General features: G+C 39.5%; 1 protein-coding gene across 6 annotated transcripts in view; it reads right to left on the minus strand.

Moving 5' to 3' along the window:
• Positions 1 to 19878, minus strand: part of NEK10 (NIMA related kinase 10) — a 380936-nt gene that overhangs the window by 161803 nt on the left and 199255 nt on the right. For all 6 annotated transcript variants that reach the window (XM_075586980.1, XM_075586978.1, XM_075586979.1 and 3 more), the window contains one exon: positions 15068 to 15143. In XM_075586980.1, the coding sequence (XP_075443095.1) occupies positions 15068 to 15143 (76 nt within the window). The remainder of the gene's footprint in view (positions 1 to 15067; positions 15144 to 19878) is intronic.

The following is a 19878-nucleotide window of genomic DNA, read 5'->3' on the forward strand; positions in this document are numbered from 1 at the left end:
GTCTCTGCCCAGATAATCAAGAGACCCAATTGCATATAACATAGAGGGTGGTAATCACTGCTCAACCTTAATACTCTAAACCATACAGGTAAACAAATACAGGTGCATGGGAAATATAAACATATTTATTACACAAAGGTGATCATAGAGTGACCACCCAAAAGAATTCCCAATATGTTGCACTCTGCTAAATCGTGTCAATTACTGAAAGGGAATAATTCCCAAACCATATAGGGAACCAGAGGGTTAAAAACGCAAAAACAAAAAATTATTCATTAACACTTCTAAATAAAGAATTAAAAACAATTAAAAAACGAATAGCGATGGAGTATGCTATCTCAATGATAGAAAAAACGCATATAGGTATGGGTGAAGAAAGTGGATTTTAAATGTCCTATGTGTCACCGCAATAACTTTGCAGACGTTAGTGTTGAATCATTCTATATGGTAACCATATACCGTGTCTGCAAAATATTCTCTCTTATTCCAAACAGCCAAACCTCACTATGCCTGATTTCAACTTGCCAAGGTTGTAGCGACGGTCTGTTTTAAATGCCCTTAGCAACATATACATATGAACATGTTGCATCCAGTTGGGGCTATTAAATCAATGCCTGTGACACAGACGTTACTTGCAGTGGTAAGTATGTAATTAATGTAACGCATGCATAACAGGGTATGGGCCCAAAAAACCTCATAAATCCAATATTATAATATCAGTGCATTTACAAGATAGTATATGTGTATCAGCGTGATAAACGAAAAAGGCAACTCAAATAGAAAGGTTGCCCGTGATACACGTTTGACTCTCAATAGTCTGTCTGCATAGTAGCAGGATTAGGCCCGGAGTTCATACAACCGTTCAGCTACACTGTGTCCAAATTGGCCTCAGAATCCATCCGCTCCAAAAGCGAAACCGGCTGACGTCATCTGATAGCGCGTCGCCTACTGCCCAACGATCGTTTCGCGCCTCTTTGGCGCTTCTTCAATGGGGGAGGAGCGTCCTTTCACTCCTGTTGTATAAGGTATTTATACCCTCTTGGAGGCGGGATTGGGGCATGCCAAATAACGTCTATGGCTCTCCTGATTAGTTAATCTCCCACGATCCAAAATAATGGACCGTTAAGGTAGGTAAAATAATGTAAATATTGAGTAGTGCACGTCCAGATGATACAGACTTTGATCTCCAAATATCGGAATTGGTAACAGCACTGAGTGTTGATAGATGCTCACGTATCAATAGGTAATAGTGTAGAAATGTTTATCTAACTTAGTAGACCGCCCAAAAGGACAATACGGTCAGATCTAGATATTAAATACATTTATCTATCTAGTCTATGCTACTGTTAGCAGAGTGATGCACTATATGTATTAACAATGGATTAACAGCAAGATGTTCAATATGTAGGAATGTTTACTAAATTGATAGACCCCCCCTAAGGACAATACGGTCAGGCTAAACATTAAATATATTTAACCTAAACTAGTCACATATTGGGAGAACTTAAATAAACGGGGAATAAATAAATCCCTCATTTAATCCATGGGGGCTGCGAGTTTTTAGAGTAAATATCCACTTACATTCTTTTTTAAGTAATGCATTGTTCCAGTCTCCCTTGAGGGGTACCAGAGGTATCTGCTCAATTCCCGCAAAGCGCAAGTCTGTGCAGTCACCATTGTGGACGCCATTCATGTGTCTTGCCACAGGTGTATCATGGCAATTTCGTACAGATCCTAGATGTTCAAGTATGCGTACTTTAAGTTGACGGTAAGTCTTACCTACATATATCTTCTCACATGGACATGTTAAGGTGTAAATTATTCCTTTGCTTGTACAATTAATAAAATCACGTATTTTGAAAGTTCTTTCTCCATTGATATCTGTAAAGGTCTTTGTAGGGGGCATGTGTGTGCATGCCTTACATCTTCCACAGGGAAATGATCCCTGTGATTTGTGACCAAGCCAAGTCCTAGTTGGCGTGGGCTGGTAATGACTGTGAACTAATCTGTCTTTTATGTTTTGAGACCTCCTACTCGTGAACATCAGAGATGGATTCAGGACCTCCACCAGATCTTCATCTTCAATAAGTAGATGCCAGTGTTTTGTAAAAATACGCTTTAAGTCATGCCAGTGTGTGTTCTATATACTAATAAAGCGTATAACTTCCTTTGTATCTACCTTCTTTTTGTTCTGGATCAAAAGTGTATTTCTTTGCGCATGCAGTGCTCTTCGGTATGATTTATGGATAACTCCCTTGCTATAGCCTCTTTCGTAAAAACGTTGGCTCATTTCTTCCGCCTTCACAGTGAAGTCAGACTCTGATGAACAGTTACGCCGAAGACGGAGGAATTGGCCGGTGGGTATGTTATTAATAAGGTATTTGGGGTGATAGCTGTCGGCCTTTAATAAGCTGTTTGTGGCCGTAGGCTTCCAAAAGATTGTTGTTTCGAGATATCCATTGACCCCTTTGTAGATGGTTAAATCCAAAAAGTCAATACTTATTTTATCCATCTGCATACTGAGCTTAAGATTACATTTATTATTATTCAGTTTGCCTACAAAGTCTTTCAGCAGTTCAGAAGCACCCTTCCATATTAACAATATATCGTCAATGTAGCGAACCCACAAAATTATGTTGTCCGCATACATTTCCAGGTCACAGCCAAAGACCACGGTTTCCTCCCACCAGCCTAGATATAAATTGGCATAGGTGGGGGCACACGTGGTCCCCATGGCTGTGCCCTGGATTTGGTGATAATATTTCCCATTGAAAATAAAGAAGTTACTACTCAACGTAAAGTCTAGCAACTTCATGACAAATGTGTTATGCAATTTTGCTTCATTATTCCTCGATTTTAGAAAGAATTTTATTGCTTCAAGGCCAATTTCATGTGGTATACACGTGTAAAGATTTAACACGTCCAGGCCAACCAAGTATGTCTCATCATCAATTTGTACATTGTCAATCTTCAACAGGATGTCTTTTTTGTCCTTTAAATGTGAAGGGAGTGAACTTACAAAGGATCTTAAAAATGTATCTAGGTAGATACTGGCATTGGAAGTGACATTACCAATCCCCGATACTATCGGCCTTCCTGGTGGTGGGAATAAACCTTTATGTACTTTAGGAAGGTGATAAAATGTGGATATTCTAGGGTATGGTACAAAAATGAAATCATACTCGGTTCTGGTGATGACCTTATTCTCCAATCCCTCTTTTAGAATAATTGTCAGTTGTTCTTTAAATTTCTCGGTAGAATGTAAGTGGATATTTACTCTAAAAACTCGCAGCCCCCATGGATTAAATGAGGGATTTATTTATTCCCCGTTTATTTAAGTTCTCCCAATATGTGACTAGTTTAGGTTAAATATATTTAATGTTTAACCTGACCGTATTGTCCTTAGGGGCGGTCTATCAATTTAGTAAACATTCCTACATATTGAACATCTTGCTGTTAATCCATTGTTAATACATATAGTGCATCACTCTGCTAACAGTAGCATTGACTAGATAGATAAATGTATTTAATATCTAGATCTGACCGTATTGTCCTTTTAGGCGGTCTACTAAGTTAGATAAACATTTCTACACTATTACCTATTGATACGTGAGCATCTATCAACACTCAGTGCTGTTACCAATTCCGATATTTGGAGATCAAAGTCTATATCATCTGGATGTGCACTACTCAATATTTACATTATTTTACCTACCTTAACGGTCCATTATTTTGGATCGCGGGAGATTAACTAATCAGGAGAGCCATAGACGTTATTTGGCACGCCCCAATCCCGCCTCCAAGAGGTTATAAATACCTTATACAACAAGAGTGAAAGGACGCTCCTCCCCCCTTGAAGAAGCGCCAAAGAGGCGCAAAACGATCGTCGGCAGTAGGCGACGCGCTATCAGATGACGTCAGCCGGTTTCGCTTTTGGAGCGGATGGATTCTGAGGCCAATTTGGACACAGTGTAGCTGAATGGTTGTATGAACTCCGGGCCTAATCCTGCTACTATGCAGACAGACTATTGAGAGTCAAACGTGTATCACGGGCAACCTTTCTATTTGAGTTGCCTTTTTCGTTTATCACGCTGATACACATATACTATCTTGTTAATGCACTGATATTATGATATTGGATTTATGAGGTTTTTTGGGCCCATACCCTGTTATGCATGCGTTACATTAATTACATACTTACCACTGCAAGTAACGTCTGTGTCACAGGCATTGATTTAATAGCCCCAACTGGATGCAACATGTTCATATGTATATGTTGCTAAGGGCATTTAAAACATACCGTCGCTACAACCTTGGCAAGTTGAAATTCAGGCATAGTGAGGTTTGGCTGTTTGGAATAAGAGAGAATATTTTGCAGACACGGTATATGGTTACTATATGGAATGATTCAACACTAACGTCTGCAAAGTCATTGCGGTGACACATAGGATATTTAAAATCCACTTTCTTTACCCATACCTATATGCGTTTTTTCTATCATTGAGATAGCATACTCCATCGCTATTCGTTTTTTAATTGTTTTTAATTCTTTATTTAGAAGTGTTAATAAATAATTTTTTGTTTTTGCGTTTTTAACCCTCTGGTTCCCTATATGGTTTGGGAATTATTCCCTTTCAGGAATTGCCACGATTAATCAATAATGTAATAATCAAGGGACCCCGCAGCATCTGGTGATATCCAATACTCAAACAAAAGGGTTATGTCTAGCACACCTGTAAGAGTATAATAAAGCAGCAATATACTTGCAGTTAGAGGCACGGGTGCTCCGTGGTTCAGGGAAAAAACCTGTCTAGTGTAATTTCAAGATATATGAACAAATGGGAGGATCCAGGGCACTACGGATTTTCAAAAAAAGAAATTTATTCTAAGCACACACAGTGTGTGCCTAGATTAAATTTATTTTCTTGAAAATCCGTAGTGCCCTGGATCCTCCCATTTGTTCAGATATCCAATACTCACCTAATGCTTGCAGGCGTCATGATCTATCTGTTCAGTAGACTCCCCTGTGCCGTAGCGTGCATGCGCTAAGGAGACGAGACGCAACTAGGAACATCCCCTACTGGTCAGTGCGCGCGCATACTCAGTCACAGCCAAATACCAAAAGCGCAGTGGTTTGAAAAGAGAGGGATAGCGCACGCACCATCCAAGCAGTGAGAGTCCATAAAGAGTTGGTACAAAAAAAACAAGCAGTCAGCCGGATAACACATGATAAAACTTCTAAATCATTCATATTCATCAAAAAACTAACAAAAGAATTTAAAAAAAAGACATACATAATCTTAAAAAAGGAATATATATCCTGTATACTTCATTTGAATGTGAAAAAAACACTCCTCTTTGATGACACAAGAAACAATAATCCTAATAATACTCATAAGAAAATATAATATTAGTATTAAACCAGTAAAAGACAGACATTGATACTAATAATAATATTATTCTAAAGAAGAAAAAGACCATATAATCAAATTATTAACTCTTAGGGCCTCATTCAGAAAGTCTTGATAAGGCCCTTATCGAGCACTTATCGAACAAAATGGCTACTCGTATTCAGTAAGCCTCGATAAGTGCTCGATAACGGCCTGTATCGCAGCAAAATTTTATGATCAAAAGAAACTCGCCAATTGAGCGGCGATCAGCCACTTATCGACCATTTTCAGAAGGATCATAAACTCGCGCAATTCTAGTACCCGCGAGTCGGCTGTCGCGGCCTATCACAGCCCTAAAAGGCGATCTTCTCCCCAAATCCAATTCACCTAAAAATTTAGGTAAATTGGTGGGGAGATGCCTCGATGAGCTACGATGTGTCGGGACCTACTGTAGAAAAAATCAGGCCCTTTTCCTGCCTCGGATTGATGCCGGGGGTCTCCGGAGCTGATAGCCATTAATAGCAGCTCCGGACCCCCCCGGCATGCATCCGACGCAGGAAAAATGCATTTACGGCAACTTCATTACCTTAGCGGCTAACGCTAAGGCAATGAAGGGGTTAAACACCCATGCCAGGCTTACTGTGGCTAGCGAGGGTGGGTGAAGGGGGAATTTGGCCCTTAGTGGCTGTTTAGGCCTTGGGGGGGGACTGCGGGGGGACTTAACCCCTTCATTACCTTAGCGGTTAATATCGCTAAGGTAATAAAGGGGTTAACCCAACCGCTACCCACCCGCAAGGTCTAGACACCCATCCTTAGGGCTAATACCCTCTTCACCCATCCGTGAGGCCTAAGCACCCACCCCGGACTGACTATACCCACCCTGTACCCATTGAGTAGTATAGTGGTACATCATACCCATATAATAATAATATGGACATGATAAGCCTCTATAGCACTCAATGGGCACCCTAATTACAATACATTAATACACAAGACACACAATAATAAAACATAACTAAACTCCAAAAAAACACACTTCACTAAATAAAAATAGTAGCCAGCTAATCCAATGAATACAAGAAATAACAACATCAACAATGAATTAATTAAACCATCAACCAATCAAAACAATTAATTCATAAAACAACTCCGAATTATTTTATAAAGTAACCAATCCAACCACATAATTACTAAACCAACTCAAAATTAACAGTAACACTAACCAATCAAACCAATTAATTACTACAACATTCATGAATTAATGTAAACATTAAAATACAAAGAAATAAATTCAAACAATATCTGAAATAACCATAAAATGCATTAGTTAACATAATACAACATTAACTAAAAACGAACACCAATCGCAAACATTGTATTACCATTAAGCAGGAAAAACAAACAAACAATGACATCCACATAAGAAACTGAAATTAAAAAAACCAACAGCAATACCAAGCCAGAAATGCCCCCCAAATATTGTCATAATAATGTATTAATCTGTACCCTAAAGTGATACAGATTAATATATTATCAGTCAATGTGCCTCCCCCAAAAAATCAAAAAACACATCCAATGAAAAAACCTGTAAAAAGAGAATTTACAAACATTCAATATATTACTTATCATTAGAAGCGGTGGCCCTCCGACTCCCGGGGAAACAGGAAGCTCATGTACCTCGGAGGCCTCCAACAGCATCCGATGCCATCCGCCATGAAGATCCGGATCAGGTACCCAAATCTTCTTTTTTCTTTCTTTAATCACCTTCTTCTATCTTCATCTGTCACCATTTCTTGATCTTCTTTATCTTCTATCTTCATCTGTCAATCCAAAAAGCCACATGGTAAATCCCAACCGATGTTGTCTCGTCGTCTTCTTGGGCTCAAATGAGGCGTCACAGCCTTAAATAGGGATTGTGACGTCACATTTAGCCTCGAAATGGTTAACAGCCACCTGATTGGCTGTTAAAACCATTTTCCGACTTTAATTTTTTTTTTTTTTAAATGACGTCACTTAAAGGGAATGATGCCAGCCAATCAGAATGGCTGTGCTTCATTTGCCTTTAAGATGACATCACTAAATCCAAGATGGCCACCGTCACATGGTATTTCAGCCAATCAGAGTGTGGAATTGGTTCCCACGTTCTGATTGGCTGAAATACCATGTGACGTCGGCTTCTTCACGTCATGAAGATGAGGATGGCCTTCATCGTGGCAACCGGACAAGGGTGAGTGCAATATATATTTAATGTATTTATTGTTCTTTATGTATTTTAAATGGGCAAATGCACTATTATCCATTTGTGGATAATAGTAATTGTGCCCATTACTATACTGTATGGGTTAGGGGGGGGGGGGGTATTTATTTATAAGTATGTATGTGTTTTAAAATTAATTTGGGGGGGCACAGAATTGGTACTGCAGGCCCGCGGGGAACACCCGAGGGCCCCCGCCGGCCTATAGTATCATTGCTGTGCATATATGTACTGTATGTTAGGGGGGTATACATTTAGTTATAAATTTATTTATTTAGTGTGGGGCTGTTGTGTGTGTATTTTTTTTAATTGTGGGTAGCGGGGGTGGCCGAAGTGGGTATTAGCCCCAACGGTGCTTGTTTAGGGCTTGCGGGTGGGTAGCGGGAGGGCTTAACCCCTTCATGACCGTAGCGGTATTAACCGCATGAAGGGGTTAACTCCACTCGCAACCCACCCACAAGCCCTAAACAACCACCAAAGGCTAAATACCCCTTCAACCACCCCCGCTACCCACAATAAACCTGGCACAGCCGGTTAACCCCTTCATTGCCTTAGCGGTTAGCCGCTAAGGTCATAAAGTGGCCTTTAAATGCATTTTACCTGCCTCGGATGCATGCCGGGGGGCTCCGGTGCTGGTATTAATGGGTATCAGCTCCAGAGACTCCCGGCATCAATCCCAGGCAGGAAAAAGGCCTGAATTTTTCTAAGTGCCGTTCCGCCACTCATCCGCAGCCTCTCCCCTGCAACTTGCCAACTTTTTGGGGCGAGACGTATTGCTGTGAAAATCTCAATTCTAGAGTGGCAAGTAGCGGCGCAAAGCTACTCGCCACTACTAGAATTGAGCGGGTTTCAAAACATGGCTAGTTGCGGCGCAAAGTCCTTTTTCGCCGCGCCGATGGCAGAAAAAAAAACCGTCAACAAACTTGGCATCTTTTTTGCTTTTCGCCAAGATTTCGGGGCTTACTGAATCGTGGTATACATTTATGGCGAAAAACGGGCGAAAAGTGACTTAGCGCCGCTTACTGCATGAGACCCTAAGTATCCCGATATAGCTACAATATACCAAAAACAAATATTATTATCTTTCTGTTAACTAATATATTAATTGAAGCTATTTCTGAGCAGGAAAGAGATCTATTTTAGGAAATGGTTAATGTTCCATTCTATATTGATCCCATCAGGGAACCGAGTTTTTAAGGTGAAAATCAACTATGATTCCCTGCAGTCAAGAGTTTTCACAATGTCACCTCCTCTCTCTTTTCTAATTATTGTTTCTATACCCATAAATGGGAAATTCTCAGGACCCCCCTCTCTACACTCAGAAAAATGCTTAGATACAGGATGCTGTAGATCTCTTTTTTTAATGAGTCTATGATGTTCCTGCATCCTGATCTTTAAAACCCTCGGTGTTCTACCTACCTATCTTTTCCCACAGCCACAACTTACGACGTAAATGACATATGTCGTATTACAGTTGATAAAGCTGTTGATTTTATAACGTTTGTGTGGACTGTGGGAAAAGATACAATTGGATGGTTTCATGAATTTGCACATGTTACAATGATTACATCTGAACTATCCCTTAGTGGCGAAAGTATCTACATTTTCAACTGGAGTGGAAATAACACCAGGAGAAATGAAGGTTGCTAACGTCTTTGCTGTGTGATGTGAAATGTGGTGCATTCATTTCTCCAAATGATAGCTTGGGCTATGCTGTTACATACTATAATTAACAAAATCATAGCACAGGGTTGTTACCTTGTTGAGCTGTGGTTGAGACTGGAAACATATAGGGTCCTATTGTGGTGGTTGCGGATGTTAAAAACCCAGCGTGTGTATTGTGCATTTTTTTACATACAGTAAGTAGCAATACTGGATTTGTTTCATCCACAGTTACACCTTCAGACCCTATAGGGGTTGACCCTATTATTTTGATTTGAGCTGTACATAGGAACATACTTACCCCTGCCATCACCATCACCAAGTGGTATCCTGATTTTATTATGGATATCTGAGTGTGATTATTTGGTCAACAGGGTTTTCTCAAGTACCCAGTGAGAATATACTCACGAGTGTTTGTTAACATGCGCTTCATTCAGTTTTAATTAGTGTTTTTTTCTACTTTCTTATTAGTTATTAAAACTTCATTATTTTTTTGGTTTTAGTGAGTGCATCATAAGGGATTTCTGTTCTCCCTTTTTCTGCTTATTCTTCTATCCCAGATAGCACCACCCCTAGTCTCTCCCTCATTAGTCACCAGCTGAGCAGGGCACATCCAGCTTCTTTCCCTCACTCCCCCTATTTCAATACAAAAAAGGTTTCCATTTTCCTTATTACACTAAAGCCTATTTAAATTCTCATTCTCTACCTTCCGTTCAAATGTTGCCATTTAGGAATCCCCTATTTAATGTCTCCTACCCTGCCCTCTTACCAAGTCTAGACATTTAGGAATCCTCTTTTATTTTATGCTGATTTCATTGCATCTTACATGTTTCAAGGCTCTACTGTAACTCATTTAAAGCCACATCAAGGCTACTTTTCTTTACCACCACATACCACTTTTCAATACCACTAGCTTACCTACATTTGCCATGCTAGTTCGAAAATGTCATTGTTTCTGAACTTTAGATTGTATTGTATGTCTTTATTTATATAGCGCCATTAATGTACATAGCGCTTCACAGTAGTAATACATGTGGTAATCAAATAAATAACAGATAATATAAATAACAGATCATGGGAATAAGTGCTTTAGACATAAAAGTAACATTAACGAAGAGGAGTCCCTGCTCCGAGGAGCTTACAGTCTAATTGGTAGGTAGGGAGAACGTACAGAGACAGTAGGAGGGAGTTCTGGTAAGTGCGTCTGCAGGGGGCCAAGCTTATGTATCATGTGTTCAGAATATCCACAGTGCTATTAATATGCTTCTTTAAGCAAGTGTGTCTTAAGGTGGGTCTTAAAGGTGGATAGAGAGGGTGCAAGTCGGGTACTGAGGGAAAGGGCATTCCAGAGGTGTGGGGCAGTCAGTGAAAAAGGTTTAAGGCGGGAGAGGGCTTTAGGTAGAAAGGGGGTAGAAAGAAGACATCCTTGAGAAGAACGCAAGAGTCTGGATGGTGTATAACGAGAAAATAGGGCCGAGATGTAAGGAGGGGCAGAAGAGTGTAAAGCTTTAAAAGTGAGGAGAAGAATGGAGTGTGAGATGCGGGATTTGATCGGAAGCCATGAGAGGGATTTCATGAGCGGAGATGGTGAGACAGATCTAGGAAAGAGTAGAGTGATTCTGGCAGCTGCGTTTAGGATAGATTGTACAGTAGGGGAGACAGGTGAGAGGCAGGAAGGCCGGACAGCAAGAGGTTACAGTAATCAAGACAGGAGAGAATGAGGGCCTGAGTCAGAGTTTTAGCAGTCGAGCAACAGAGGAAAGGGCGTATCTTAGTTATATTGCGGAGGAAAAAGCAACAGGTTTTAGAAATGTTTTGAATGTGAGGGGCGAATGTGAGAGAGGAGTCGGGTGTGACCCCTAGGCAGCGTGCTTGGGCTACTGGGTGAATGATCGTAGTTCCAACAGTAATGTGGAAGGAGGTAGTAGGGCCAGGTTTGGGAGGAAGTATGAGGAGCTCTGTTTTAGCCATGTTGAGTTTAAGGCGACGGAGGGCCATCCAGGATGATATAGCAGAGAGACATTCAGAAACTTTGGTTTGTACAGCAGGTGTAAGGTCGGGTGTTGAAAAGTATATTTGTGTGTCGTCAGCATAGAGGTGATAATTAAACCCAAAATATGTTATTAGGTCACCTAGAGAGGGTGTGTACAGAGAAAAGAGAAGTGGTCCCAGGACAGAGCACAATCAAGTAACACACTTTAAGTGGTTATGCTGAATGATAAGCCCATTCAGCAATCATTGGCTCCCTAAATTCTTGTGTTATTCCCAAGTTATTAGTATGGTGCTCAAATCATGCTCTGTTTGTTCATGGATCCTTACTCTTCTAAGACTTGGGGGCCTATGCACTAAGCATTCATAAGTCACTTATCGAGCGCTTATCGCCCAAAATGCATACTCCGATTCAGTAAGCGTCGAAAAGTGGGCGATAAAAGACTTAATCGCACAAAAAAAATTCCTTCAAAATAATCGCAGAGTGAGCGGCGATAAGCCACTTATCGGCAGGTTCTGAAACTCGTGCAATTCTAGTAGCCACGATTAGGTTATCAAGCCCTATCGCGGCTCTAGAATGGCGATTTTCTCACAAAATCCTCAAGCCAGAAAAAGCTGGCGTGAAGGTGGTGAGAACCTGCCAATAAGCGGCGAGACAGGACTTAGAAAAACCATGCATTTTTCCTGCATCGGATTGCTGCCGGGCGTCTCCGGAGCTGATATCCATTAATATCAGTACCGGAGCCCCCTCGGCAGCAATCCCATGCAATAAAAATGCATTTACAGGCAAATTCATTATAAGGCAATGAAGGGGTTAATGAACAACACCAGATTTATTGGGGGGAGAAGGGGTGAATGAAGGGCCAAGTACCTGCTTTAATCACCCCATCCACCAGCAATAAAGCAACTGTTGTTCTTTAATCCCTTCATTGCCTTAGCGGCTATCCGCTAAGCTAATGAAGCTGCTTTAATGTCATTTTTATTATTAGTGTGCGGGAGCAGGGGGGCATAGGAGATAACGGCACCCCATAATGAGGCCTGTATCTCGGGAAGCAGGGGGTCCCCTGGACCTGAAATCAATGTGGTTCTGCTCTGGAGACCCCCTGCTCATCTACACTAGTAGTAAAATGTATATTAAAAAACATTCATTTCCGGCGAGATTTGCGCAGTGAGATGCGTCTCTCTCTCTGCAGCAGAAAGAAATAGCTAGTTTAGGCCTTTTCAGTGTGGCTACTCACTAGTTTTGTGAAATTTTCTATCACAGGTAATCAAGGCTTTCTGAATACCATGATAGCAACGCTCACAAAAACGGCGATTTAAATGGCCCAGCGATTTTTTTTATGTACCCCTAGTGCATAGGCCCCTGGGTGTTTAAAAACCCATCATATGTCACGCAAACCATTATGAATCTTTATTCAATTCTTAAAAATGGGAATAGGTAAGGCCAAACTACTGTAGTAAAACAAAGTAATTTAATAAATTATTATATTTGACTCATGTCACTCATAGCAGTCATAAATAAAAATAAAAATTATCTTCCCACTGAGGGACCGAAACATCAGTTTTTGTGTCTTTTTCAATACAAACAACTTATGATCAACTTACCTGAGTGCTGTCCCTTGATGTCGTGCTTCAACCGGTATCATATGGTCATATATAAATATACAGTATTTACAAATAACAAAGGGATCGGTACACAATAAAAATGCAAATAAAATTATGTTATTAGCCATTGTGTGTCTGTCTATATATATATATATATATATTCAAATGTCGGGGGGAAAATGGGGGGAGGGGTGGGGAAGAAAAACCTTGCATCTACTTATGCAAAATTCACGCCACCATAAGCCAAAGAAAATTAATTTTTTCCTTTACATTAGTAAGATTTGGCGGTGCTCACGGGTTGTGGATAATGTGAGTGAAAAGAGAAAAAAGTAACCCGTATGGGAGCACTCAGGTATACATATATATGTGTGTGTGTCTGTATATATATATCATAATTTATTTAGCATATTTACTGTATGGTGTGCCTATCCCTTTGTTATTTGTCTATATACTAGCTATACCTGGCATAACATACGCTGTTCTAACAGATCTTAAAGGCTATTATTAGATCTTAAAGGGGTTATATGAAATGTAGGCACCCCTTTTATCTGGCCAATGAAATATTGAAAATGAGTAACATTTTCCACCTTTATCATGAAAACATTAAAAGTTTAAACAACGATTAAAAAGTTTTCTTGATGTTTTTTATTTTTTTTATTTTAAATGTCTTATGTTTACACCATTCATTTAATTTGTCCTATATGGCCCTGCAGATGTATTAAATGATAGAAAATACAACTTGTTGCTTGTTCTGAATCGTGACAAATGAAAAATGTACTTATATTTTTGCCTACTACATCTGCGTTGCTCCAAAGGCGCACAGCCTTTGGTGCAGCCGAAGGGCAGCCAAAGGGCGTGAGCCATTTGCTGCCGTTAACGTGATGTTAACGTAATGTTAACATGATGTTAACGTTGCTCTATTTCTACCTATAACACATAAGCCCTTTATTCCCCTGTACCCAATTTTCCAACTTTATCTGTCCATGAAATGTCTGTCAATTCCCTGTATAACCCTGTTCTTTTATCGTAACCATGTATTTTTTATAACTCTGTGCCCAGGACATACTTGAAAACGAGAGGTATCTCTCAATGTATTACTTCCTCGCAAAACATTTTTATAAATAAATTAAATTAAATTAATGAAACATTACTAGTTCTTTTTTCTTGTCCCCTCTTCCCCATCTTACTCTCTGCTCCACCCTGCCCTGTTCCTCTTTGCACTTTCTAATCCCCTCTCTTTGCACTCCCTGCCTTACTGGGTCTGCTCGTCTGTGAACACAACACTCCCTCCTCTCCTACTCATCTTATCTGTCTCCTCATCTCCTACCAATCTTATCTGTCTCCTCCTCTCATTGCTGTCTCTCTCTCTAAGCACCTCTTCCCTCCTTGCTATCTCTACTCCTCCCCTCCTTGCTGTCTCTCCTTCTGCTGTCTCTCTCTCTGTCTCCTCCTCTCCTTCCTGTCTCCTCCTCCCTCCTTGCTGTCTCTCTCTCCTCCCCTCCTTGATTCTCTCCTTGAGGAGGCATTCTGGTTGTTGCAGACATCCTTAGCCTTTTATATTTCAGAATGTTTGTCTGTGTGCCTGTGTGTCATGTAAGCCACTAGGGGTTGTACCTGGTAGGTTATATAGCTGGCATGCTGCATCATACTGATGACATCATAATGAGTTGCAGACATAAAACTTTATTGTTGCTTATCAACCCTGTAACAGCTGAATCTTTGTACGGAAGGAGGAAAATCGCACTTTCTGGTCATTTCACTTTTAAAGCAACTACAAACTCGTGTGATACAGTATGTCATTTTTGTATCAAGCGATATATCTTACCGAATACCGTCTTTACACAAATTTCATACCGTGCCATATGAACATGCCAACATGTTCGATGTTGCAGTGATAACATCGAAGCTACCTCAATAGGCCCCTATGATCTATAATCATTTGACTATACAGATAAAGGGCCACATTTTCCTACGGGCTATGTCTTAACACATCTTCCCGTGCAGGATGACACCTTACAGACCATTCACTTGAGTCACTTCTAGCTCATATTACATATGGTTCAAAGTATCAGTGGCACTTGACAAGCAGAGGTTTCAGAGGTAATTTACTATAGAATACAATATCCAGCAATTAATAGTAAGCATACTACAATTACAGTGATCTTACCAGGAATATAGAATCGTTCCCACTATTGATGTAAGCTTGCTGTTTTCTTGCTTCTGCTTAGCCAGGCCAAAGTCAGCTAGAAAAAAATGTTTTGAATGTTAATATTGTGAGCCCAAAGATACTGCTCCATTAATTTATTTCTATGGTGTGAAAATTAGTTTTGATTCCAACAGCTGTACAGTTCTTTTTATTTCATTTGCACTTTTTTTGTGAAGTGCCATATGCTTATATTCTAATCTACACCTACTACACTACAAATTGTCATACATTTTAATAAGCACTTTCACATTAAAAGAGAGCAAGAAATAACAATTATGACTGCTGTTTGTTTTTTAAACATCTAGTTCAGTAATATAAATTGTGATGTGCTATAATTAAACTGTTTACAATTAACATAGTTCTAATTTGTTTTGCTAGCAGCGAACTCACAAAAATCAAATACTTTTTATATACTAACAGCACTGTTATATTTTTATCTTTTTGAAGAAAACATACATAGTTGCATAGCAATTGACAGTAAAAAAAAACATTGAAATCTCGTTCAACAATTAATTTCGAGTGCAAACTTACTGATAGCATTTACGAGAAAAATATCAGATTATGAAACATTTAAAAAAAATGTACTATATCCCATAACTGGGCCGCATTGAGCATTTCTGTAAGTCATATTGTAAGATGCAGTTTTTTTTTAAATAATTGTTTTTGCACTACTGTATGTGCTATTTTGCAGTCACTTGAGAGCTATAGTAGATCTACAAACTCTGTAAAATGAGGACTCATAACAAGAGATGCGTGAAATCTTTTTATTGATTTTCTTTGGTCTGCAGATCAGTCTCAAAGAGGCAAATCCACAGTTTCAGATTCTTTTTCTTCAGCGACAAATCCATTGAGAAGGAGAGAGAATATTTAAACGAGTCCCATACCACACTTCCTAAAAGGATTTATATACCAACTATATAGAGTTGATAAGTCTGAGGTACCAACCTAATAACTAGAATAGTGTCAGACCCAACAATACTAGAATCCACAACCAGTGCTTTTCTTAGCCACAGCTCTAGTAGTGTGAGCAAAACCAGCTGACAGGTAGTATCACTGTCACATCCTACTTTTTAGGAAACACACATGTAGCTAATCTAGTTATTAGTGTATCTCACAGGTATCTCAAGTGTGCTGCACAAGGAACATTAAACGGTCAACCAGGAAGTGGAAGATGGTCTGCTTTTAAGAGAAGCTAGGGGAAAGGAGCAGCTACAGGTATATGCACTATGTGCTTCCTGCAGTTAGTAGTTTTATTCATTTTAAAATAAAGTATTTCAATTAAGTATGTGTCTGGCACTCTGGCAGATGGCACAGTGAATATTTTTGTCCCTGTTCGGTTATACCGTAGCCACCTTTGTGCATATCCATCACGTAGCACCAAAATGAGTGCATATACCTGTAGTACAGTAGGTCCCTCCCCCTGGTTTCCTTTAAAAGTAGACCACTTCCACTTCTTGGTTGACAGTTTAATGTTCCTTGTAGAGCACATCTGAGATACCAGTGGAAATAACACTATCTTAGTTAAATCATACCTAACTAGTGTGTTATGTTCCTCCATACCCTGTAAAAGCCCTATCTCAGGATCTGGATGGGAGTAACTACAATTTGCAACACAACGTTAAGTCCCTACTTTACCCTAAGAGCATTAATATGTGCTGTTAGGATGAATACCTCTTTTGCATCTCATCACTAATTGTCATTATAGTTAATGAAATGCTCTTTATAGGAACAACACAACATATTGTTACGTTGTTATCCTTTGTAGATATGCGGTAATAATTAACATGATGCTAAGTTAGGTTAGGTCACTTACCAGAGCTTTGTGGATCTAGGCTTAGGAAGCGTCCATGCTGCCGAAGACCGTGTGGAGGTGTCCGCGCGCAGCGTGATCACGCCGCCTTAAGGCATTGATCGTGCCCATAGGCGGTGCAGGCGCGCGCGTATGATGGCAGGAGGGGGCACGCTTTGCGCGAGGAATCAGTTGAAACAAATTTATTGGCGCGACGGGCTGGTCACGTGAGCGGTGCGCCACTGAGGACGAACCATCTCCGTGATGTCACAGACACGCCCCTAGACACACCCCTCAACGGCGCATCTAGCAGGTCCTGAAAACGCACCCACTTCACGTCACGCATGCTCACGCCTCTGTGCTGACGAAGGCTGTATGGATGCAGCCTGAGTCAGAAAAATAGGTTAACACCAATATTTTCATGAGTAACATGAAAAACATTTAAATCATAGTGTTATTGAATTTACAAGGGTATAAAAGTACTAACTTTCATCATTTTCCAGTGATGAAAATAGGCACCAAAACATATTTTATAGTAGGAAACAGCACTTTAAGGAAATATTACAATCTTGTTGAAAAACTTTTGTGAACAATAAAGATAGTTTTGCAGGATGTGATAATGCCTTTAATGGTATCAACATTCAAGGTATTTATGGATGTTGTTGAACATAAGCTTTTCATTTTTTTCTGTCACTAAGTATAGGCATTTAAAGTCCTAGTTTATGTACAATATCACCTGGAAAAAATTATGCAGCACTTAGGTAGCTCATAAAAAATGTTCTTGCACTAGTGAAAACATTTTTTTTTCTCATTGTTATTTTTATTTATTTTCCAACATTGCTGGTAAACATGACAGATTTCAACACACCTTTACAATTTTCCATCTTTAAATTATACTTTTTATAAAAAAAAAAGTAAAAAGGTATACTGAAATCAGATACTCAAGCATAACTCAAAAATACAAAAATACACAATTTTGAAATTAAATAATTAACTCACAGAATGTATAAAACATAACATTAGTTTTACACATATTACAGACATTAATTAGGAGAACAGTATATCCAAACCTATCTTGATAACCCTTTAACCTGTTTCCTTCCTTATCTCCCTCTGTTTGCCTCATCTATGACCTTGTTCAATTTGCCACAAGAGACTCCAAGATGTGTGCGCAAAGGCCTGATATATTTGGTCTTTTTCACTCTGTGGTACGGAGTCAAGAAAGGGTTCCCATTTTGTAAAAAAAATATCAGTTTTTTGTTTCTTATTGGTCTTTGTTTTCATTTTATCCAAGGTATGAAAACATTTTTAAACGTTCTTAAAATCCAAATGTATGAAAATTCTGTTTACTATTTGCACAAGAAAAAATTGCACAATTTCACTGCACATATAACAAACACATTTATTTTATTGCCTGCAATTGCAATAGGTGACCATGTAATAATTTTACAAAAATAATGTCCTTATGCTAATTATTGTCACTCTATATATTTGAACATAGTAATTATATCCACATACGGTGTCTGTTATCATAGTAAACAATCCTAAATTTGATAGAATTTCACCACAAGTAAGACCTAGTAGATTGCAGTGTGTGTAATTTTGGTACTTATAAACGAGTAAGCAATTAAAACTTTGATTCAACACCAGAAACATGTATCTTGAATTTGAGGACTTTATTGTGAATAATGTACTGTAGCAATACAAAGTAATTATATCCTAAAATCAAAATATGATGCTTATCACTGTGACTAGTGACTGAGCAGGAATCTTGACTTGAGAAGGTTTTTTTTTTTTTTTATAACTTAAATTTTTTATTTTTTAAATACAATGATACAATGACATAATAATCATACAATGAAAATCATTAGACGATATCCCGTACAATGCATCAACAATATGTATGGAACGTAGAGTTCCACTCAAATATATAGACAAACTTGAGAGTGTGGGGGTGGAATGGGGAAGGGAGAAGCGGTAAGGGATGAACCCCCCAAACTCCACCTCGGGTCCGATTTTCACACTTAATTTTGGGATGCCTGATCCCAATGGACACTCATATACTGCTTTCAGCCTCTCTTTTTCTGTTTGCTTTACTGGTCTGGTGTGTAGTCAATAGATCACAGGGGTAATGTAGCCCCAGAGATCCTCCGACGAGCCGTCATCACTCACCGAACGAGAACGCACCTAGAACTATAAATGCATTATTATGGCCAGACTCACCCCTTGTATGTGTGATTGGGCCAGCAACGGCTGCCATACCTTTTGGTATTTTGTGCCTGTGTCATTTACAAGGCTAGTAAGCATCTCCATTCGGCAAATGAACCACATTTTATTCCTAATATTTGCAATTACTAGAGAGTCTTTCTGTTTCCACAGTGCTGTGATCTCACACCTCGTCGCAGTTGCTATATGCAAAATAAGTTTATTCTCTTCTCTGGAAAACTGCTGGGCTGGCCTGTTTAGAAGGAACAGCCATGGATCAAAGGGTATCTCGAGGTCCAAAATCCTCTGTATCCAAATGTGAATTTCCTTCCAGAGGGGCTGAATCCGAGGGCAAGACCACAGCATGTGCAACAGATCCGCTTGTTCTCCACAATGTTTGGGGCACAATGGGGAGTCCCTTCAATGAATTTGGAGAGTTTTAATGGGGTGAGGTACCAACTCATCAATACTTTATATGCATTCTCCTTCAGTGATGTGCAGATTGAGCTTTTTGCCGTGGCCATAAAAATGTCCTCCCAGTCTGCTGCTTCCAAGGTCTCCCCTAGATCTTCCTCCCATTGAGCAGTGTATTGTAGAGACCGACAATACTCCTGTCCCAAACAGACACTTCTCAAATGTACAAAGAAGTAAAGTCCACTAGTGTCTGTTTCCAATAAACAGAGTTGTTCAAAATTTGTTAATGGGGAGAAGGGTGCTGCTTTTGTATAAAATGCTCTTATTTGGATGTACCTAAAGAACTCAGACTTGGGAATTTCTT

Source organism: Ascaphus truei, chromosome 2 (assembly GCF_040206685.1).
Source record: "Ascaphus truei isolate aAscTru1 chromosome 2, aAscTru1.hap1, whole genome shotgun sequence".
NCBI classification, from domain to species: Eukaryota; Metazoa; Chordata; class Amphibia; order Anura; family Ascaphidae; genus Ascaphus; species Ascaphus truei.